At 44.0% G+C, this 24,735-nt stretch overlaps 1 protein-coding gene across 1 annotated transcript in view; it reads right to left on the reverse strand.

Moving 5' to 3' along the window:
• SYT9 (synaptotagmin 9) overlaps nt 1-24,735 on the reverse strand; it is a 111,338-nt gene that overhangs the window by 37,152 nt on the left and 49,451 nt on the right. Inside the window, exons 2-3 of the mRNA XM_067532168.1 lie at nt 9,589-9,940; nt 5,672-6,218 (exon numbers count right to left, since the gene is read on the reverse strand). Coding sequence (XP_067388269.1) covers nt 5,672-6,218; nt 9,589-9,940 — 899 coding nt within the window. The remainder of the gene's footprint in view (nt 1-5,671; nt 6,219-9,588; nt 9,941-24,735) is intronic.

Genomic DNA, 24,735 nt, shown 5'->3' on the forward strand with positions numbered 1-24,735 from the left:
TCTGCAAGGTGTTTCACTTGATATGGCATGTCATTTTGATTATAAGCTAGAATGATATAAAGTTAACATGGCACACATTAAATGGACTAAAAGGAAGCTAACGGATAGGTCTCAAAATGAAACTGTAAATGGGGAAATCATCATCAAATACGTGTGTTTTTAGGAAAGTCCTGTATGTAGGGCTGTGTTCTCGATCATATGCTATATAACATTTTTATCAATGACCTGGAAGAAAACATAAAATCATCACTGATAAAGTTTGCAGATGACCCAAAAATTGGAGGCATGGTAAATAATGAAGTAGTGGTCACTGATACAGAGTGATCCAGATCGCTTGACAAACCAGGTGTAAGTAACCAATGTATTTTAATGTGGCTAAATGTAGACATATACATCTAGGAATAAAGAATGTAGGCCATATTTACAGGATGGGGGAACTCTATCCAGGGAAGCAGTGACTCTGAAAAAGATTGAGGGGTCATGATGGATAATCAGTTGAACATGAGCTCCAGTGTGACACTGTAGCCAATAGAGCTAATGTGATCCTTGCATGCATAAACTGGGAAATCTCAAGTAGGACCCGAAAGGTTATTTTACCTCTATATTTAACACTGCTGTGACCGTGGCTGGAATACTGTGTCCAGTTCTGGGGCCCACAACTCAAGAAGGATGTTTAATATTGGAAAAGTTCAGAGAAGAGCCATGGGAATGATTAAAGCATTACCTCTGCTACTAACTCAGTGTGCTGTCTTGGGCAAGTTACTTACCCCTCTCTGTGTCTGTTTCCGTTTTTGTAAATTGGGGATAATATTTATTAAATTCTCTCAAAGAATGTTGTGGAATAGTTCATGTTTGTAACCAGCTTTAAAAGTGTAAATGCTAAACATCTGAACTATTAAAGTACTAAGTATTGTTAGTTCCTCTGGAAAGCTTTGCGCCTAGGAAAGAATTTTCTGTGTCCCCCCCAGTGTTGTAACACTCTTCCCCAAAGTGCACATTATTGGAGCAAATTAAATTGCTCATAGCATGTGAGGAGGGCAGGTAATTTGTGGAGTAACCTTTAGAAAAGTTTGTTTGGGAGGCGAAAGCAATTTTGAATTTTAGGAAGCCTGGCAGATTTCCAGTTATGCTTCTAAATCTTACATCTGTAACTTTTTTTCCATGAACAGAACCCATGGACATAATTCAGATTTCAATCCTTACACGCAGTGGAAGAAATCTGTAAATATATTGTTCTTATTTACCCCTATTATAATTATTATTTATTTGTATTGTGATAATGTCCAGGGGTTGCAATCATGAATCAGGACCCCAGTGTGAGACATAACTATACAAACACATAATAAAAGATGAAACCTGCCTTTACAATCTAAGTAGAAGACAGGGGATATCATCTGGATACAACAAACAGACAGAGGGGGCACACAATGAGGGGGTAATGAGGGGGGCACACAATGAGGGGGGTAACAATGAAATTATACTGGTAAGCAGTGGTGACAGAAGATGTGGGTACTCGGTACATTTGAAAATCAAGTCCTAGGTGTCTCAAGTTAGGCACCCAAAACCGCTTCTGAAAATGCTGCCACAGCTGGGAGCAGAAATGAGGGAATCAAGCTCCCATTTATTCCCATTCTAAGCGGAAATCATCACTCCCCAGTTCTAAGTTTGTTATGTTCTTAAAGAAAGAAGATAGTGGAAGGATCTGCTACACAGCAGGGTGACAGAGGTAAAGTCTATTGGTGACACAAATAAGTCATTATGAAATAAAATGTTCACAATAGAAGCTGGGTCATTTAATATTTGCAATCTTCCTGTCTACCTGTGTAGCAGCATGGTCATGTTTAGAAGGCAATTTCCTTGAAAAGAGTTTTTTATTCTCTGGTACACAGCATGTTAGTAAATGGGTATTTAATATTTGATCAAGAAGGTGATTCTCATCTATCCAGAATGTTGTAACATGGGGTTTCATGTCTTGTGCAGATAAATTCATTATTTTATTTTTAAGTGTAATATGTTTTTCCCCTTTTCCTGAGGCCATATACTACTCCCAAGCAGATATGAGTTTGAGGATAACACTGTGTGTGCGCGCGCAGGGGGGAGGGGGGGGGGTGCAATGAAAAATTATGCCCTCTTCAAAACACACCACTGGTCTGTGAACATTTAAAAAAACTCCTTTGAATACAAACTTCAGAGGCTACTGAGAGCATTAGGCCAACCATTTAAACTCAAACCTAAAAATAGAGATGACAGCAACTCCTTTTCCTCTGTCCTAATAGTCAGAAATCAGACTAACTTGCCTGATAGATGTACAAAAAGCATATAAAAATTGCTTTCATGTTCATCTAAGGCCGAGCCATTTAATTACTTCTTCCATTAAACACCCTGCTGCTGTTGCCTGTAAGGCAATCCCTTCTGCCTGTCTCTGGCTGGAAAAAGCAGCGCAACTCAAGAGATTCAACTTTATGCTCAGGGGGGACTAGGATTAGAAGAACTGTCTTTTGAATATCAGATTGCTCTCTGCTTTGAGGGAGTGCTAGCCATGGATTTCTTCTGTGTGCCAGTGGAGGTGCTTTATGCTACCATATGCATATCTGACCCCACTAACCTAATGCATGCCAAGCTATTAGAAAAGAATCTCATAGTCTGGGATTGTAGTGGACTCTGGAATGAGAAGAACTGAAGCTACTGTGCTTCAGTGGAATTGTAAACCTTTAGTCTTGTTTGAAAATAGCAAGTAGACACATTGGCGTGGTCTAATAGTTGAATGTAATGGCTTTGTTTGTGGTGAAGCTGACTTATTCTGTGTATAATCTGGAATAGTTACTTGAAATAGAGCATTTGGTTAGGTAGTCAGTAAAGGCTGATTTGATGCATGATGTTACATTAATGTGTCAAACTGGATTAGAATATAGTAAAATATGGAGTTATGTCAGATAATAAGACATGGGATGCCTGGCTATACAAGATGCATCAGGAGCTGAACTAGATGCACTTTTGCTCACAGATGCTGTCCCAGAACTGTGGGTAACTTGGCAGGTTTGGTTGTATAATTGTCTTCTGCTCTTTTGCTGGATTCTTTGTTGATTTACAACCTGTGAAAGTCCATTGATCTCAGTGGGGTTACTCTGGATGTAAATCAGCATTGCATTTTGTCCCTTTTTGAGTTTGGTATTTGAAAAAACCAAGAAATTCAAAGCTAAACTACTGCCAAGGTTGATGCAATTCCTGCTCACAACCATTAATCAACTCATACCTCAGCCCAGTTTTGCTTTAAAAGTTCATGAACCTTGTCCTGTGTTCAGGTTTGTGATGAAATCATGTGAGATTTGTATAGCTGTGTTGAATTCCCAATAGGATTTGAGATTTTGCTGCCAGTTCATCTGGAAACTAGGAGATGCAGTTAAGAGTGAACTCAGATTTGCTGCAGCTCACTATAACTTCTTGAATTATGTTAGGTTAGCTTGTCAACTTTTAATGTGCTAAGTCTAATCTTTTGAAATTTTGGAAATGTTAATTGGAGAACTTCATTTATTTGAACCCCTTATCTAAAAACCAACAGTATCTGAAACTGGGTTATGTTCCCGCTATGCATCATTTACATTGAAAAAGCCCTGTTTACCAGGATGAATTCTATGTTCTTTGCTCTGTTTGGATAAACGTTCTCTACTGTACACTGAAAGAACCTTGACTAAAATTCAAAGGACTATAGATGGGCCCATACCTCAACCACAATTCAGAACATGTGGAACTCCAGAGTTTTAAAAATGTGAACCCAAACAATAGAAATATTGGGGTGGTGGCATATTGCCTTCACATAAACTTGTGCATGCCTTGGGGGCAAGAGTGGGACCCAGAGGGGTTGGAAAGAGCCTGGGAGCAGGTAGGAATCTCCAGAACTTCCCAGGCTGGGTCAGATGCTGCCCTCCAACCCTCCTAGCCAAACCTCACTCCCCCTCCTATTCCTCTACCCCACCATTCGGATGGAGTTTCTGTCCCCCTACCAAAACTCAAGGATATCCAGTGCCTTCTGTGAACCTCACAGATAAGACGGTTTAAAATAATGACAGCCAGTGTGAATGCAAGCCTTTCCAAAGTAAAACCAAGAAAAAAAAAAGAATGGGGTCCTTTTAGTTCTATGGCCTATAACAGCAGTTCTCAACCGGTGGTACGCATACCACCGGTGGTACTTCGAAGAAGGCTGGGTGATATGCGAGCCATACCACGCCACCGAATCCGCCGCCAAAAGTCCCCCCCACCCCTGCGAAACCCTGCCGCCAAAAAGGGGCAAACGGCAGCAGGGTTTCGGCGGAGGGCATTGTTCCCCCCATGTAACCCCGCCGCCGCCGCAAGTCCCCCCCCACCGCCGACGCAAAACCCTGCCGCTGCCAAAAGTCCCCACCCCCCTTTTTTTCCCGAGTGGTACTCGGGGGAAAAAAAGGTTGAGAACCGCTGGCCTATAACATGGCACATTAGCAGGTTATAGACTAAAAAGATTAAAGTGCTGATTCAGGGAAGTGTCCCTGTTTAGAACAGCATTTAGCATAGCACATGCTTAACTTTAGCCATGTGCATAAGTCCCACTGAAGTCAAAAGGAACTCTAAGCACATGCTTAAATGCTCTTTTGGAGTGGGGCCTAAATGACTTGCACGCTTTTGCTTTTTTGACTTACAGACACTAAAGAGTGGAATCCACCAGATTACAGTTCCGTAAAACAAAAGAAATATTCATTGGCTTCTGGAACCAGTAGTTTCACCTTGTGGGCTCTGAAATACATTTTCCTCACATAGGGCTCTTTTTCTCCACCAGAGAATGCTTAAGTCCCATTAACACTAATGGGAGATTTGCCCAAGCCATGAGAGGAGTATAAAGACCCTGACCTCTGAAAGTACTGTCTATTTTGTAGTTAGTACCCTGAGAGTGTTCCTACATGGGCCCTAGAACTAGAGGTTGTTGAGACAGCAGGAATATTTAATAGATTATATTAAAGAGTTCCCCCTGCTTCATTTTTATAAAGGTTCCTTCAGAAAATGCTCCTAGCAAGACAGCACTACAAAAATGTAGTACCTTTGACCTGCCTCCTGGAATGTAAACTGAGGTGGTCCTTGTATGGATTTGTGTTTTTCATATCCTGAGTGATATCATCAAACTTTCCTCTCACTTAGGTTGTGGCTACTAACAGCTGGTGCTAGCTTTGAACTCAAATATACTCCTTGTTTGTAGGTGCAATGTCAGCTGACTTTGTCAGAATAACCTCTTATGAGAGGTTGATGGAAGCCATGCAAAAGTCTTTAGTTTGAAAACTGAGGCCAGTAGCATCCTACAATACATGTGGAAAATAATGCAAAAGTAGCGAGAAAAGAAAAAATAACATTCCCTGGGATAAGTGAGGGATAAAAAACAGATTTTTTTGTGGCTTTCCTCCCATACAAACAAGATAATGATTAACCTTCAGTAGTTCCTACATAAAGGACATTTCTAATGCTGTCCAGTAAAGGTAAAGTGAGGAAGTTTTGTCGATTGAGGTCAAATGCTGAGAGAGAGAGAGAGAATGAAATCATTTTCTCCATAAATCTACCATGAAGAACTTTTATCGCCAGTTAAAAAAAGATTGAGGTTATAAATTATTAAATTACAGTATAAAATCTCAAAATGAAAAGGTGTCATACTTACATTGGTGACATACTCAATATCTCTCCAAATATTACTTTCCCTGGGAAAGTCTGCCAAATCTAAAAAATTATCCACTATCACTTGGCCAATTAAGTCATGCCTGGAGAATCTGTCAAAGTCATACACAGAGAAGTGGAGTTTCCTTGTGGTCAGATCATTGTATGGAACGGGAAATAAAAAAACTTCATCAAACACTGGGTTTAGGGTCTTTCTATGCACTTTAGTCTGGTGTTTTGTTTTTCTATCTGGAAGCAAATAGATCTTCACATAAGGGTCTGAAGTTCCAGAAAAATCCTTTGCTGGCAGGTTGACAGCTTTGTGAATCTTCACTATCAACTGCTCTATGTCACAATCATATTTCAGAATGAAGTTGATTTTCCCACAGGCCTTGCTGTTATTCCTTCGGCCATCATCGGTATCCACTGATCTTTGTTTATACAACTCTGGTTTAATGCGTCCAATCCCGGTCAGCTGCTCCTGTTTTTGAAGCTGCTGGATATTGAAGTCGGGGTTCGAGAGATTGAGCTGTCTTCGGATTGAATTGTGCCTTAAGGGAAAAATGACAGAAATGAAACTGATTACATTGTTAGGTGTTGTGTGATTCTTGTGTGTATATAAGACCTATTATTTTATTTTCATTTGGCTTTCCTTAGCCATGATTTTGGATTGTATACTGCCACAGGATTTGATTTTTACTTCTACACACCTATAGAGCACAATATCCCTTTTAATGAATAGAGGGATATTTATTAGCTAAAAATTACTGTAGTTCATCCTCATCACTGGACTCATGATTCTTGCATAATTTTCAGTTCCTATACCTCAAATAAGTACTGGCAATAAGTACTCTCTAAAATTTAGTTGAAACTCATAATAACATCCTCCTATTCAATAAAACTCACAAGAATGCTGCAGAATCAGTGACTCCCAAGAAAGGCTTAGGGGTGTATGTTATTCAGTATAACTGCATATGTATCCCATAAAGGAAATGGGCCAAATTCACTCTTGGTGTAAATCCACAAAGGTCAATGGACTTAAGTACACCAAGTATGAATTTGTCCTACTAAGTGTAATGATTATAATAACTACTACTACTTGACAAATGCCATCTTCAAAAGGCTTTATAAATATTGAGCCAAATCCCATGAAATATAAGGGTGTTACACCTATGTAATTGAGAACAGACTCGGTCCCATAAACTAATTAATAGCTTAAATTGAACTTGCAGATATCTAGTATGATGCGACAGGAGGAGATATTTCCCAATATCTGTATTTATTGATGGAACCTACTACTTGGTTCACAAGCTGGTTATTCTAATTTAAATAGTTTTGCTGCCCATTACTATCAAGCTGGTTCGCCTCTCAGAACTGCTAGCTGATGTAGTAAGCACTCTAGTACTTAGACTGAAGTACTTTAGCTTCATTGCCCCTAGGAAAAAAAGTTACTTTTAGTTTCAGTCCAGTGAGATTAATTATCTGGAGTCACTTGGTTATTATGATTGAAATTTCCACTCCACAAGAAGATTGCAGAAATCAAATTTGTAGTACTTGTATGGCAGTGGGTTGTGAAAACTGGATTAGGTAAAACCCTAATCTTGTACAAATTGGATTTTACATTCCGCCCCCTCGCCCCAATTAATATACAGAAATCATGCAACGTATTGTAGAAACAAAATGTGGGGAAAATAAAAAGGATCACCTGGGAAAATCTTGGCATAGAATTAGTCAAAAACTATTTATGTTGAATGTAATCAGCATTATTTATTCTGCTGTTATCATTCATTTCTTGAAAGTGTGTTCTCTCTTATAATTCATCTAATTTTTCTCCCTTACTGCACAATAAAAGCATAATTATGTTGTTGTGCAGTACTAATTTCTATGACAAGATACTGTGTTACAAATAAGGAATTATACAACTTAACCTCTAGCATTCTGTACAGATCGAGACTCTGCAATAGAGACAGAGATGAGTTGCTGATGGTTTGTGGGTTAGTATATTATCCACATTGTTTAGGTGAGGAAAGTAAAGCATGGAGATTTGAAGGTCAGACAGCAAAGTCCATAACTGACAAAAAATAGAACCCTGGTGCCCTGTTCTGTGCTCCTTAGACTGCAGTGCCTCACAGACAATCTCTGTAAGCTTGCATATCTGGGCTCCCAGGTCACAGATGTTCAAAACAGAAAAAAGGCACATTGCAGTAGGGGATCAAATTGCACACATTAATCACAATGAGGATGATTTTTTCTTGTATCACACTCAGGGTTTATTTCCAAAATTGACACGTGACAATGTTTCACCAATGGCAAAAAAAATTAAATAAAAATGGAGATGATGATAATGGTAACATTAATCCTTCAGTTTCCTCTTTTTACCTTTCCCTGGAAGATTTAACCTCCTGTCCCTCCCCAGTCTTAAACTGTTTTTAATCTAAGACCAACAAGAGGCACTCTTTTGGGTGGGTAAATTTCATTGTCTTTCTTTTTCTTGTGTATCTGATATTTTCCTTTCTATCCATCCACTCTATTATCTCTGATTTACCCCTCTCTCACTCCCTTTTGCGGTACTTCTGCTCCTGCTTTATAACACTCCTCCATTTTACTACTGTTGCACAAACACTTTGGGATTAGACATTCAGTAGTGCTACAGCTATGTGCTTCCCTGCATTACCCCCTGTGCAATACTGTTGACTTCAGTGGTGTTGCATGTTAACCAGTATAGATATGGCCCTCTGATGGTGAATATGAGGGCCCTTTTCACATCCAACATCTAATGCCAGTCTATTGTTAGTGAGCCACGCAACACGGGGCAAACTACTTTTGAAAACAGAACATCATTAGCTCTGTATTACAGCTCTTGACTACGCTTCCGCAGTCTGAAATCGACCTGGCGGGTGGCTGTGTGTGCAATATGGTGTCCAACATCCACAGTTATAGCAGTGCCCTCTCCAGACTCCTAGAACAGACTCTGAAGTCAGAGCTGCTCTTACACTGATCTACAGCTCATGGAAAAAAAGATAACAAAGTGTGTCCATGCACCATACACTTTGCTCTGTATTATTTGTGGTGTTTCCTGGGCCTTCTGTTCACCTAGGTCAAGCCTTCTCACACCTAAACCTGGGTCTATCAGCAACTATTAAACTTCAGCAGCTGTTACAGCACTTTATCTCAAAGTACAGCCTGCATGCAAGAGCCTTTGCCAAACCCACTCATGTCAGATGGCCAGAAGAGGTTATTCAAGAGCAATGTGGAGAGTGCTGTATCTTCTTCAGCTCTAGTACATCTGCATGGGCTCAGAAATCCACTGTTCACATGCTGATCCTTTTTCTGGCTGCATGCAGCCTAATCCTTTTATCACCTGCCCCTACACACTCTCACATTTTACCCCTCCCCCTTACATGCTGGCACTCTGGTTCCTTTGCCTTCAGCTAATCTTGCTCAGTCAGTTTTCCCTCCACAGTCAAGGCTGTGGCTAAAACCTATCACCTTTAATTCTATTTCTAACTTCCACAAGTGTTTCATTAGCCTGTCCTATTTTTCTTTTTTGATGGTTGTTGAAATCTTTGCAGAGCCCTCAGCTTTGATAAGTGCAAATGAGCATGATTTACAAGATTCAGTGTAGGCTGTTCCCTTGTTCTACAATCACATCCTGGCTATTTTGTCCAGCTTATAAAGGGGAGACACAGATGGTGCAGTAGTTATTCATGTTGGAAGAAAATGGATTGCCACTGTGGAAGGCATCCATCATCCAGCACACCCCAAAACCCAAATAATTTTCTATAACCATTAAAGTAAAAGAATGAGGCAGGTAAAATATACATCTGTAGACAGGCTCTATATTGGCTAATATAGTGTAATTCTCTCAGTCACATCTCCATTCATAATCATTATCATTAGAAAGAAATTACAGCTACTGACCGAGCAGAAGAGGTTGGTTCTGTGATTTGGCGATGCATTCGGACATTGTGCACACAGTTCTCCTTGGTCCCTGCCTGAGCATCTAATGGAATATCGGGGGAGGTGTGGCTAATCTTCAGGGTGGACTCTGGGTAGGAAGTGGGCTGCCCCAGGTAATCCTCACTGTATTCATGGTCATTGGTCTCTGTGTCTGTATAGTTCAGCGATTCCTGCTTGTTGTCTTTGTTCCCAGAGGGCAGGCCACGTTCTCGCCAAGGGATCCAGCAAAGCTTCCAGGAAACAAACAGAGACACACCAAAGAGAGCAAGTCCACAGGCTGTGACAACTAAGGATAGCAAGCTTACTGAGATATCTGTAAAGAAGAAAAATATAGAGACATGTCACATTTTCCTCCCGTTGGGATATGGCTCTGTATAGCTCCAAAGAGGCACACAATATGGAACTCATCTTCTTTTACATATTGCTTCTACTGGATTGCAAAACTTAAGCACTGGTAGCTGCAACTTTCATGTCACAGAAACAGATCAAAATGTTTTTCCTCAATTTTCCCCAGAAAAATGAATTTTCATTAACATCTTGCTGTACCTAAATAAAATAGTAACAATGAATTATAGTTTTGAAATGTGTTATTAACACTGGGCACAGGCTCTGTGTCTTGTGGCCTTCACTAATACTACAAGAGAGCACTAAACACCATTTAAAGTGATTTTCATCAGCCTAACCTCTCTGTTCTATCCTGGTAGTAAATGCCATAGTTGGGAAAGCTTCTCTGTCTCACTCACAGAAGTTGGTCCAATAAAAGATATTACCTTGCCCATGTTGTCGCTCTAATATCCTGGGACAAGCACAGCTACAACAACATTGCATATTGAGAACATACATTGCTATGGTCTTCCTGGCATAGACATAAGGGAAATGTACAATATTTAGACTCTTCAAAGGGTGCCTTACATTTTACCTACAGATAGAGGTTTTTTAAATGAAATACTCAAAAGAATAAAATGGAGAAAAAAAAAAAAACTTCCATTGCCTTTCAAAATGTTTGTATGCCTCAGTTGCCACGTCACAGATGTTAAGATGTCATGTGCGGTGTTTGCCATGGAAAGTCAGCACTACACAATGAGGTTCAACAGCCTTTGTATGGGTCCATCCTGAGGTAATGTAGAGATTGTGCTTGTGTTCTTTTCCCTCCTAGAGCTGGGGAGGATGGCTGGTGGAATGCGGGATCAAACTAGAGATGGAAGAGGCCTATTCAGTCATTTATTCATCTTCCTGCCAGTGCAGGATTGTTCCTACTTTCTGTTGCCTTGTCCAGTTTAATTTCAAATGCCCCTTTCAATAGGGCTTTCACCACTTGCCTTGTGGAGACTATTCCTGTTTAATATATACAATTTATCATACCTGTCAAGATATTTTCCCCAAAATTCACCATAAATGTCCAGTATTTTAATTCCATTCCTTCTAATTCTAGCCTCTTTCTCTACTTTGTGCATATGCACTCTTCAGATGTTTTTAGATGGTCATCTTGTTTCCCCCGGTCATCATTTAACTATGGTACAGCTACCGTACAAGTCAAGTGCCTTCATTTTGGTGCTTGTCCCTGAAACCCCTGCAGTTAGTCTTCCTTCTGGTCCTCAAGGGAAGCGGAGGTGGGTTCTTTGCAAACCTTTCACAGGCCCTAGCATTATCCTATCCTATAGGTACTACTTGGAGGTTAGGTTTTTGGTGTTTTGTTTTTTAAATTGTACTTTGGGAAAATGACTAACTGAAACAGCTGTTTTGATGGCAATGGTATTTTCTAAATGAGTGTCTCTATGGGTTAAACAATATACCAAGTCCTAAGCACAATTAGTAGGGACTCCAGTTCATTGCTACAAACTACAAACACAATCTTCTCACTGCAATTTTCCCCACTGTGTAAAGGTACTAAATGTCCCTGTAAACTCACATCTCCAGATTATTGCTAGACTAAAGTTTCAAACAGTTGCACAAGGTTTAGTCATACAGCTCTAAATAAGAGTCACGTGTGTAACAATTTAGGTGAAACAAACCTCAGCCACCCCTAAAAGAGAATACTCTGTGTCTCTCAAGGAGGACACTATAAACTGCAACCACCACCACAGGCTGGGCAGATTAAATCTCTGTGATTGCTGCAAAAGCTAGTCTCACTCAGTCCTGATCTACACCACAAACTTACGTCAGAATAACTCCCTCACTCAGGGGTGTGTAGAAAAGCCAAACCCCTGAGCAACGCAGTTATACCAACCTAACCCCCAGTGTAGACAGGGCTATGTCCATAGGAGGGCTTCTCCTGTTGACATAGCTACCGCCTCTCGGGGAGGTGGAGTACCTATGCTGACTGGAGAAGCTGTCCCATCAGCATAGGTAGTGTCTTCACTAAGCACTACAATGGCGCAACTGCACTGTAAGTGTAGACAAGCCCTCAGGAATTGTCCAGCTTAAAACTTTGAGTGCTGAATGCCAATTTAAGAAAAGAAGTGACCAGAGCTCATAAGGGCCCACAGTCTCTTTTTCTCCACTGAATGAAGACAAGGCCAGTCTTACAATATTATTATTGCTGGTGTTGTGGTAGTGTCTAGCGACCACAGCCCCATTGTGCTAGGTGCTGTACAAACATATAACAAAGAAATTACTCTGGCCCCAAAGATTTTACTGTCTAAGATGAGAAACAAGTGGAAATGACAGACAGACAGACAAGGAGACAATGATACGATACTGATCAGCATGATTAACAGGGCGAACGGCACACCAGCTACCTAACCATTGTTGAGTTTCCTGCAGGCATTGCAACAGAGAAGAAAGAATTTTAGGGAGGGATTTGAATGAGAACAGTGAGGTGGCTTTGCAGATATTTAAAAGGAGCTCCTCCCTCACACAAGGCAAGCTGGGCAAAAGCCCAAAAGTGCTTGTTGGAAAATTTTACAACCTGGCAGTCAAGACTGGTAATAGAAGTGGGGCTTACATTTCAATATCAGAGTAAAGAGGATAGATAAGGTGGAGCTAGGCCAAGAAGGGCCTTTAAAGTAAAGACAACTAGTTTGTGTTTGATACAATGAAGAAGGGAGACCAGGTAAGGGCTGCAAAGAAGGAAGTGACCCAATCAAAGCACTGAACCAGGTAACTGATCTTTACAGCAACATTTTGATGAAAACAAGTGTAGTAAACCTGTCAAAGCCAGAGAGGAAGAGGTTGCAAGTATTTAGAGGAACAGAACTAAAGAATGTAAAGTGCTAGACAGGCATGAAGGCACTGAATTATCTGGAACAACCTTTCAAAAGTAGCAATCTCCTGACTTTGGTAGAGCAGTCAGCTAGAGAACCAAAAATCAAGAGAAGTAAGTTATAGCAATAATAACACTTTGCACTTATGTAGAGCTTTTCATCTGAAGATCTTGAATTGTTTTACAAGCATTTAATAAAAAAGCATCACAAGACACCTGAGAGCGGATAGGTAATACATTTATACTCAAATAAGCTGAAGAATAGAGAAGTTAAGTGACTTGCTAAGATGAGTCAGTAGAAAAACAGAAGCCAGGCGTCCTGAGTCTGTTTCCTACTTTGATCATTATGTAAGGGGTCTATTAGCCCCTTACTGAAACTTAATGGGTCTTTTTGGTTGGCATCTCTTGAGGAAGCAGGGCCCTGAAACAGACACAGCCCCCAGGGCCACTGGAGAGAGGCCAACTCAGGTCAGCCTGATTGACAGGGCGGGCAGGCCAAGGAGGGAGCCAGGAGGGTGGGGAGAGCCCTGCCCTCCATGTGAGCTGCAGCTGCCTGCCTGTGCCTGCCTGAGCAGAGCGGGACCAAGTCGCGGGACCTCCTCGTCAACCTCCTCCTAGCCATGGCCAAAATGGCCATCTACAAGACCAGGGAGAGGAGGTTGGCTGGGGGGGACGCTCTGCAACTGTGGGGCCTACTTCCGTTCCTCTGTCCACTCACGCATCTGGGCAGAGTTCCTCTGGGCAGTGTCCACTGGCTCCCTTGACACCTTCCAGGAGCAGTGGGCGCTGGCCGGGGTTCTCTGCTCAGTGTCCCGTTCTGGTTCCCTTCGTTTGAGCCTGTGATCCCCACGCCCGCTCCTTTTTTCATTCTTTGTCCCACACAATTGGTTGTGTCTTGGGTCCAGTGACGCCTCCCCCCCACCAGGGGAGGGGCCTTTAGCAGTCGGCAGGCTCGCGCCTGCCCACTTCCCGGATCACAAATAGTCAGAGTAGAGCTGAGCTAAGGACAAAGCAGCCAGTGGCTGGGAGATGAGTAAAGAAGCCCAGGCCAGGGAGCTGAGCTGAGCAGAGCAGAGCAGAGCCGCAGCAGCAGAACCAGAGAGCAGAGCCGAGCCGAGTCGCGCTGCACTGATGCGGAGTGGGGCTGGAGCCGCCTGGAGCCAGGTGCGGTGAGCAGCTGAGGAGTGCGAGGGGGACCCTGATTGCAGGGAGATGCCGCCAACCAAGAGGTCTTGGAGGGGATCGTGACCCAGACATTGGGGGGGCAGACATTGGGGAGAAGGGCCCTATCCCCTAGAGCCTGGGGACGTGTGGCCACTGTCTGACTCTCTACATCCCTGCAGCGCAGCCAGGCAGGACACCTGTGACGTGGGAGACAGACTGTGAATGTCCCTGACACCCCAGAGATACTGGGTGTGGTGCCTCTGGGTCAGGGGGCGGCCTTAGGTGTTTTCTTTTAACATTTCTCCTCTTTTCTTTATTTTTTTAATTGATTGTTGTTTATTAAATTGTATCTGCTTTGCACTGTACGCATTGATCGGTGGGTCAGGGAAGCATCCAGTGCAGAGAGAGCCCCCCGGAGTGGGGACACCCACGCCCCTGTCCTAGTGACCACGACAAGATTGGGGGTTGAGCCTCCCAGGAATCCTGGGCCCAGACTTGTTGGGGTTACAGGGACTCCGCCACACAGGAGAGTGGGAGGGGCGCCTTCGAGGCAGGCAGGCCTCTGAGTAAAGGGAGTGGGGGCAAGGACTCAGAGCCTTTTGCTAGCCAACTCCACTGGGGTAGTGTATGAGCCAGGAAAGTTCCCCACAATAGCGGGCCCAGTCCCCCGCTTACAATTAGGTTACACTCTCTACCAGATGCTGTGGTGCATTTAGTATACCGATTCATATTCTTTCTTTCTAAACAACTGTGGATCTCTTCCTTGACCCAAATCAGCTGGCCATAGGCATCCCCAAGGTGGGTCATGCATATGCTGGTTCCATACTGATGCCATTTGTTCAGGAAAACCCCATGTTGTACAAGGTGTTTTCCCAGCTATTCTGTAAACAGCAGAGATGCCATCTCCAAGTCCCTGTACCAGATACACTTCCCAACCTGGCTGTGCCTTGATAACCTGTCCATGAAGATCACAAACAGTAGAAGGGACAGGAAGCACCCTTGGCGGAGTCCAGTGCTCACCTTGAACGAACTCGACTTAATGCCAAGAACATGGACACAACTCTTACTCCAGGAATAGAGGGACCGGATAGCACACAGTGGCAGCACTGGCACCTCTTATTCCCACAGAACTTCCCATAGGACATCTTAGGAAACACGATCATAAGCTTTCTCCAGATCTACAAAACAAAGGTCAACCAGGTTAGCAAACTCCCATGACTCCTCGATTATCTGTGAGAGCGCAAAGAGCTGGTCCATTGTTTCACGTCCAGGATGGAAACCATATTGTTCCTCTTGAATCCAAGGTTTAGCTAACAGGCGTAGCCCTTTCTCCAACATCCTGGCATAGGCTTTGTCAGGGAGGCTGAGAAGTGTGATCCTCCTGTAGTTGGAACACACCCTTTGGTCTCTTTTCTTAAAGATCGAAACCAACACCCCAGTTTGCCAATCCTGTGGTACTGCACCCGCCTTCCATGCAACATTGAAGAGCATGTTTACCATGACACCCCAGCTTGGTCCAATGATTTCAATATCTCCAGGCGAATCTTATCCACCCCTGCTGCCTTACCACTGTGAAGGCATTTTACCACCACAGCAACCTCATCAAAAGAAATAGATCCTATCCCACTGGGGGTTTCTGGCACTGCCTCCTGAAAGGAGGGCGTGTCAACTGAGTTGAGGAGTTCCTCCAAATGCTTCTGCCACCACTCAACTAGTTAGTTAGTGTTTCAGTTAGTGTTTCATCACCCTTGCTGAGAACAGCCTGGGCAACGTCCCGCCAACCCCTCCTAAGGTGACAAATGGTTTGCCAGAACACCTTTGAGGCCATCCAATAGTCATTCTCCATGGTCTTTCCAAACTCCTCTCAGGCTCAGCTTTCGCTTCAACGACCACCACAGCCGCAGCCCTCCTAGACAGCCGGTACCTCTCAGTTGTATCAGGAGTCCGATTCACAAGCATTTCTCAGAAGGCTTCCTTCTTCACCTTGACAGCTTCCCTCACCACTGGTGTCCACCAGCTGGGCCTAGGGTTGCCACCATGACAGGCACCTATTGCCTTCAGGCCACAGCTTTTCATGGCTGCCTCAACGACTGAGGCCCTGACCGTATTTATCTATATTCCCATGTGCTTTTGTTTTTCAGCCAAATGTCAGTGGCTCACTCTGCTTTTTGATGAGCCCTAGAAGGAAGAAATCTCCTAAATGCAAGGATTGCTATTGTGCCTGAATTGTGTGTAGTGGAGATGGGGATGATAGGGGAAAAGACTTCTTTCACTCTTCCCTCTCCTGGTGCCACCGTGCTAGGGCCAAGCATCCTGTTTTATACAGGAGGTCAGCCTAGATGATCACAAAGGTCCCTTCTGGCCTCATAGTCTATGAATCTAAAAAAAGCACATTCTGGCCCCAGGGGATGTGGGGAATGTGACAGATTTCAAAATGTTGACGTGTATCCAAGTCAGAATTTCATCAGTAGGGTTTCTCTACAATGGGATGAACTGAAACTCCAAATCCCAACTCCCCAGAACCCTGTTTTTTATTTTAATTCTAATTTTTCAACTAGCTCTAAGCTCTGTGTTCAAAAATACCAACACACACCAGACTGAATGTTGTGAGTGGGTCCTCTCTCCATTAATATAGATTATAACAAAGGTCATTATGCTTCTTTCTGCTTGCATCTAGCCAGACACTGCAGAACAACATAGCCCATAGTCCATTTCATTCTTTGAAGTCATGCAGGATATTTACATCTTTATTTCCCTACCTTCTCCGCCTGAGGAATATTGCAAACTAGACACAGCTTTTTTAAAGCTGGATCCATTTGTTTGCAGTCTCAGCATGTGCCTAATCATTTTGCATGCAGCACTTCCTGGAGTCAGTAACAATAAGGAACTAGAATTGTGCCATATTCTTCAGTAGGATTTTTCTGCATTTTAGTCTCACGTTTCTCTATTCCTGCAGATTGATATCTTCTGTAAATCACCATTTTTTTAATTTAAGTTTTGGAACTGTAGTTAATTTATTCTAATTTTCCAGTAGAATAGGACCATATTTTGACATAACAGGATAGAAGAGCCAAATCCTGGCCCTGCTTTACATAGTAATAAGCCACACCTTAGTCCCTTTCTCACCACAAATACACTGCTGTGCCAGGTCAGCTAGGCCCAGTACAGCAGTGGAAGCAGAGAGATTTCATGCTCATTGTGTGGCGGGGACCAACAAATCTCCTCCACTGCACGTGAGCTCCTCATATCCAAGCAGCTTTCCACAGACTTCTGTCCCCTTTCTCCCTTCATAGCCAATGTCATCCACTGAGCTACACAAAGAGGGTAGAGTCAGAAGGCAAATGAAATTACACCTCCAGTCCTATCAATATATTCCACACCCTCATAAGACGCAGAAAAGGGCCCTCTGGGGAGAGTTTGGGAGAGTGTTGGTAAGGATTTCTCTGTCTGCCTAATATCCTCAGTTGCCATGGGGTTTGTTAGCCTGAGACACCACTGCATTCATAGTTGCAGTTCAGCATTGTATGCTAGGAGGTCCCTGTCTTAGGTTCAACAGTTCATTCAGTTTCCTTAGCTGATTAAGAGATGGGGTTGGGTGTGCACATGCTCAGTCCTTCTCTGACATCATACTCCGCTTGGGCATGGGCAGAGCAGAGTCGCTAGGCCCTTGAGAATCTGATTAGGTCCTCATAGCTGCAGATAATGCTGGGATTTCACCATAAATGACAATGTTTAATAAATAACTTTAAGGGACTTTGCTGTCCTTGGAACAAGCAGTTACAATAACAAAATTCAGGAGCCACCTATATGCATTTCGTTTGATTTAAAACATATTCTAATCTAAATGAATTCAGATTCCTGTCATACTTACATGCACAAACCAGCCTCTCTAAGGGATTTTTGTGCATACTCTTCAAGGAACCTGTCCTTCCTCCACTGAAATCAATGATACACTCCAGGCTCACTGCCTTGGGAGCAGGACAAGTCCTTTGTCTTGAAAATACATTTTCGTGTGTGTGTGAGTGTGTATGAGAGAGAGAAACCCTCAGTAAAACTACCCCAGGCTTTCTGGAATACCACATTCAGTTCCAGACTCCTTAACACTAAAGAGAGAGAGAGATACTGGAGAGAGTTTAAAGGAAACTAAAATGCATAAGTGAATAAGGGAATTGAGGTTACTGATTTATGAGAAAAGATTAATAAGTCAGATATGACAATTGTAAGAGCTAAGCAATGACTATGGATCTTATGGGGAAGGAGACAGCAATTTGGTGGGAAATAATCCTGTACTCATTGGCCAGATTACCTGTGCCAGAGCAGGGAGCTGGAAGGGCGTGGGTATAGGCCAACCGTAAATGACTAGAAGGCAGCAAGGTAGGATTTGCCTCTACATACACAACCCCTTGCACAGGGCTATACCTAAAATCTGAATCTATCTCCAAGAAGAGAAAGGAACTGGTGAGGATGGGACAATGGGGCATGTAAATAAGAGACATGGCAATACAGGTAAATTTGATAAAAATTGAGGCTGTATATGAGAAAATACCAAGTGATGCATTACAAATGCAAAGGGTGTCTTATCGATTGGGACATTTAAAACTAGACGGAACAATGCATTAGTAATGGACTCTAGGACATACCCTGTACCCCAGGGGGGTGATCTGGAGGAACTAACAGGTTTTTTTTTCAGCTTTATTTTTTATGACTCTCTGACGATCAGCAGATCCACGGATCCGCTCAAACTCCCTATGTTCCTCTCTCTCAGCCTGATGACCTTGCTTTCTGCAGAAATCCTCATTTATTCATTGGCTTTTAGGAGGCTTCAGCAGAGTGAGGTCATCTGCTCATGTTAGGAATCAGGAATATTTTTATCTACAAAGTGTTTGTAAATGTGGGGAAAACCTTTAAAGACCGAGTGAAAATGGAAACCTTTGAGACTTTTTCTTGTTAAGGTGCAGCAGAGTGATGCTGTCCTTGGGGGTCCAAGAGTGAATTTATAGCAGAAAGCTTTTTTTTTTTTTCTTCCTGCTTCTTCCCCAGAGAGGAGAAGAAATGTGTGGAAGGCTTGTGTAGATTGTGTTTCTGGAAGGCAATTTTAGAGATCTTGTCTTTTGTATTTCATTTTCTCTTTTCCAAAGAGAGAAATGTTAAACAGATGTGAAAGGAGAGAGACTAAAAGATGCAAATAAACGAGATGAGGAAAATGTCTAAAGAAGTGAGACATCTTAAAAATGTAAAAACCAAAGAAAATTCAAGCATAGAAACCAATTTAAGCAAAACTGAACATTCAAGCCTCTACACTGCTCTTTTATGCTTATGAATAGAAATGGCATTTGTAAGCGCATGATGTTGTCAGCCTCTGACCTTCCCTAATTTTGGCAACTCAAAATGAGAGAACTTCACCTTGTTTGCTTTCTTTTAAAAAAAGTAAATTTCAAGCCCCTCCCATTGCCAAAATACACTTGAAAATGTAACCCGATCAGTAGAGTTGAAAGTGGTCAGTGATTTTTTTGTAAAGATTTTAGGTTATTCGTACTCCTCTCATAGCTGTTGTGACAGAGTCAGACTTTCACCATCTGAATGAGATTTCCAAATTTGATGCGTACTCTATACCATGCATAGATAAGTTAGCTGACCAATTGGGCAAGGCCTGATTCCTGACCTCCCTGGATTTGACAAAAGGATATTGGCAGATTCCCCTAGCCAAAGAAGCAAAAAAAAAAACCTGCCTTCTCCATGCCTGAGGGTCTATTCCAGTACACTGTCCTCCCCTTCGGACTACATGTGGCCCCAGCCACCTTTCAGCACCTTATGGATAAATTGTTGCACCCCCATCTCAGCTATGCTGCTGTATACCTGGACGACATGATTATCCATACTCTAGACTGGGAAACCCACCTGGGAAAGGTGGAAGCAGAACTGAATACCCTGAAGCGGACAGACCTTACAGCAAATCCAGCCAAGTGTGCCACAGGACTATCAGAAGCTAAATACCTCGGGTATGTTGTGGGAAGAGGTGTAGTGAAGCCCAAGTGAACAAGCTGGAGGCCATCCAAAACTGGCCCAACTGAACCGGAAGAAACAGGTCCGAGCATTCCTCGGCATAGTGGGGTATTACCGGCAATTCATCCCCCACTTTGCCACCAGAGCAAGTCCCCTGATGGACTTGATAAAGGCTCAGAGCCCTGAAATGGTAAAATGGACCAACAAAGCTGAGGAGGCCTTCGGACCGCACTCTGGAGTAACCCTGTACTTGTGGCCCCAGACTTTAGAACAGAATTTATACTACAGATGGATGCATCTGAGGTAGGGTTGGGGGCTGTCCTATCACAGATGGTGGGAGAAGATGAAAACCCTATTCTCTACCTCAGCAGAGAGCTCCTTCTGAGAGACCAGAAATATGCAGTGGTGGAGAAGGTGTGTTTTGCTGTCAAGTGGGCCATGGAATCTCTCAGATATTATCTCCTAGGCCGAAAATTTACACTTGTGACCGACCATGCCCCCTTCTAGTGGATGCAGCAGAACAAAGAGAAGAATGCAAGGGTGACCAGGTGGTTCCTGTCCCTCCAACCATTCCAATTTACCATCCAACACAGGGCCAGGAGCTGCCACAGCAATGCGGATGGCGTGTCACGGGTGCACTGTCTAGTGACCCAAGTTGCCCAACCCGCGGTGTTGAGCAAGGGGGAAGGATATGTGACAGGGTCAGACTAGATACCTACTGGAGAGTGCTAGAAGGCCAATATATCAGTCCCAGGCTCAGCAAGTCCCTTTTCCCCTCGTAGATGATCAGGGGTTACTCCAGGTTAATTAACACACCTGGAGCCAGTCAAGGCCCCACCCAGGACTTGTTAAAACCTCCTCTCCAGAGAAAGGGTGTGGCTAGAGTTGTGAGAGTGAGCTGAGTTACCAGAGAGTGTATGAGCAGGCAAGACACTGTCAGAAACCAGGAGGGTTTAGGAGAAGGAGCAGAACACTGGCAGAAGAGAACTTTGCAGGTACAAAGACTGAGGGATGGGAAAAACCCTGCCCAAAGAGGGCAAAGGACCTTTCCCAGGCCTGGAGACCTGAGGGAAAAGACCCTGCCAGAAGGGGAAGATAGAACTGGACATTTGGTTCGGCACTACCACGCCCAGTAGATCTGTCAGAGGTCAAGAGCCTCCCCTGGCAAGGAGGTCAGGAAGGGCCCCTGTCCGAGCAGGGTACAGACATTCAATCAAGGGGCATGAGGAAGTAACCCAGGGAAGCTGTCAGCTTTCCTGAAGCCACAGCATGAGGCTGCTACTTGTAGGGTTCCTGGGTTGGGGCTCAGAATCGAGGGTGGGACTGAGCTCCCCACCCCCAGCCATTCACTGGTGGGGCAAGAGCCCTAGCGAAGAGGCAAGGGCCTCTGAGAATTAGAGACAGGACTGGGACCCAGCAGGGAACGGCCATCTTAGAGAGGTTGTATTACCCTCCTCCACAACTAGACGGTGGAAGAATCACTAAGGGGTGAAGCAGTTCCCTGACCTACCGCTAGATCTGGACCCACCGAGGTAGAGGAAGAGCTTTGTCACACCATTCAGAGCTGGCTTTGGTATATGAAGACCTGTAGGACATTGGGGTCACCCCTCCCTGTCCATCTGGGAGGGAGGTCATGCCCCCTTGCTGTTGCACATAAAGAGACAGGCTCGAAAATAGGGAATTAGCTGTCTTGGGGCCCTGGCCCTCAGGCAGGGCTGGGCAAGCATGCAGTCTATCATCCCTGGTCCTTAGGCAAGGGGCAGAGCTGGCAAGAAGTCTATGGTCTTGGGCCCCTCAGGCTGGGGGCAGAGCACTAGGCAGTCTATTGCCACAGGCCCTCAGGCAGGGCAGGACAACTAAGCAGACTATGGCCTAGGTCCTCAGGCAGGGCAGGGCAAGTGGCAGTCTATTGCCCCTGGAACTCAGGCAGAGGAGCAGAGCTGGCAAGCAGTTTATGGGCTCAGACCCCTCAGGCTGGGGGTACAGCAAATAAACTGTCTATGGCCCCAGGCACTCAGAAAGGGCAGGGGTGAGCAAGCAGGCCTCCTGGCCCACAGTGCGGTAGCTGCCATCCCTGGGGAGGGGCAGCAGAAGAAGTAGGGGGACACGGGCCCACCCAACTCCACCGTGTCCCAACCCAGGGCCCTAAGAGTGGTGGAAGGTTCTGCTAGTGGGTAAGCTAAGTCCCATCTGAAGCACACTGACTGAATACCAGGACACGACACAATAAGACTATCATCTGCTTTCCCTGGGCTTAATCATAGGATACCATACTTTCAGGGTCGTCGTTGGTCTCCTTGGGGTAGACAGCTAGTGATAGCCCCATCAGTTCATCGGTGTCCAAGACAGTGGGCAGCTCTAGCACCCTAGGTGGCAGGCCGCTCCTCAGCATCCCAGGCGGCAGACAACGCTGGCAGCTCCTCCTTGGTTTTGATGCTGTAGCACTCGGGCTCCAGCGGTAGTGGGGAGAAGTCCTTCTCCTCCAGCAGTTCTGTTGGGCTCTCCCTTTATACTTCCTGTCTCGCCCTTCTGCTTCCAGCAGGGTAGGCTGTTCTGGTTTCACCCACCAGAGGGCGGGTAAAGTGCCCTCCCTGTCCATCTCAGAGGGAAGCCACACCCACTCACTACAAGACCCATTACCAATAGGACATTTGATTTTCAGCATGACATCCAGATCAGTTCAGAGTAGCGACTTACATGCCATAGCCCTACAAGCCAGCTGCCTGAGTTGAGCCAACTTTTCCGCTGAGTAGCCAGCATGACCTCTGGTCATAAGGAGAATCAGGTCAACTGGGTAGGGGGCAGTATGGTCTCTTGAACTAAGCAATGGATTCATCTCTGACATTAATTTCCTCTGTGGCCTTTGTGAAGTCACATAAATCAGGATTTTCAAAGCCTGGATACCTGAGGGTAGGTATCTAAGGCTTGGTCTACACTTACCCGGCGATTTGGCGGCAGTCGACAGGAGTTATGCAAGCTACGCAGAGTTTCTTGCGTAACTCCCGTCGACTGCTGTACTTCTGTTCTGCGCGGTGTCTTCACTGCACTGCACCAACAGGAACTGTGTTCCCGTCGATGCAGCGCTATGCCACTTGAGGAGGTGGTTTTAGTACATCGACTTCCTGATTGATTGAGCGGGTCTACATTTACATAGCCTCAATCCAGATTTGCTGAGTATCCAAAATTCCCACTGACTTCAGTGAGAGTTACAGGTGCTCTGCCCCTTTGAAAATCAGACCATTTTATTTAGGTACCTAAATCTAACTTTAGGTATCTAACTTTATGCACCAGGTTTGAAAACTTCAGACTTAATTTCTCCATGTATCAATTTTCACATTTGTAAAATGGGGACAATTTTTACCTGGTTCAAAGAGGAGTGGTGACAATTAAGTAGCTAATGTTTGTAAAGGACTACCTAGGACTCCAAAAGTCACAAATTCTTCCAGGCAGAGGAATGCTAGTGGCCCCAAGAGACTTCTAGCTTATCTGGGGATTTCTTCTTTGTAAAACTTTCCTAAATGTTGGTAGCTGTGAACAGAACCCAGCACAAACAACTGGGCTCCTCTTCTCCTGTAACAGGAAATAAGGAGAATGGGGCAGGAGAAAACAGAATTCAAAGATCTGCCCTGCCCCCAGCCTCTCTCACACACATGCTTTACATAAATCATTGCTGTCAGGATTATGTTAGCACCTACAATGTGCTAGGTGTGTCCAAATTTAGAGAAAGATCAAGTCTCTGCCCTGAAGAACTCACAACTTAAGAAAATAAACCACAAACAAAACAGTGAGGAATGATGGGAAAGATGTCAACTATCCCCGATCCTTCGATCTAGTTATTGATTGACTAATATCTTGTTGGCACCTCTGTAGAAGTGGTCTTGAAGAGAAGGATCACATATCACAGTTCAGAGTAGGTATTCCTTGCATAAGGGAAGAAAGCGTGAAGACAGTTGTGGGAAAATAGTTATGGCGAACTAAGGCTGGCATCAATGTAAACTTTACATTTTCAAGTCTTTTTTTTCACAAAGGGTAGAAACGTCTTAAAAGTGAAAAGTGAGATTCTGCCTGATGGGATCTTGCAGCCTGTTGTGCTAAATGTGGGCTCATATCACACCCCCCTCAAGCCCCTTCCTGCCCATCAGTGGCTCTTAGTATGCAAAATAATATCAGACTGCTTAGTTCTTCATGTCCATATACAAGTTTCAAGTATCTCTATAAGACCACTGTGAGCATGTGCACTGTTCCATAGTACAGAGCTCTTGTCTGTTCTCACAGTATCAAAAAAGGCAGTGATTCCCATCAGTGTTTTTGCTGATTACTGCAATTTATTGCTGCTATTTAGGTTAATGTACCATTGTTGTTTTTCATAATTTCTAATATGCCATTGCATATGTTATTAATGTTAATATGAAGTTTAAGCATTGAGAATTGGGCCATGTTTACAGTACAAAATTATGTCTACTTAAGCTCCGTCAGCATACAGACGCTGCAGTTATCACATCACTTGTGCGTGCTCCTTATGTCAGTGGTGCGCATCCTCACTAGGAACGCTTGTATCGAAGTAGTACATCGTGGGTTGCTATCCCACTGTACAACTTGCCACCATGTATCGCAGGGAGTTTTGGTAAGTTTTTCAATGCCTCATGGGGCCAAAACGAATCACGCAGGATTGACTGGGAGCATGGGTTCAACTTCCCAGAATGCAGTGTTTTCCATCATGTAATTTCATCTGCATCTCC

The sequence above is a fragment of the Emydura macquarii genome, unplaced genomic scaffold (assembly GCF_026122565.2).
Source record: "Emydura macquarii macquarii isolate MOO-44397 ecotype Brisbane River unplaced genomic scaffold, CSIRO-AGI_Emac_v2 contig_3240, whole genome shotgun sequence".
Classification (NCBI taxonomy): Eukaryota; Metazoa; Chordata; order Testudines; family Chelidae; genus Emydura; species Emydura macquarii.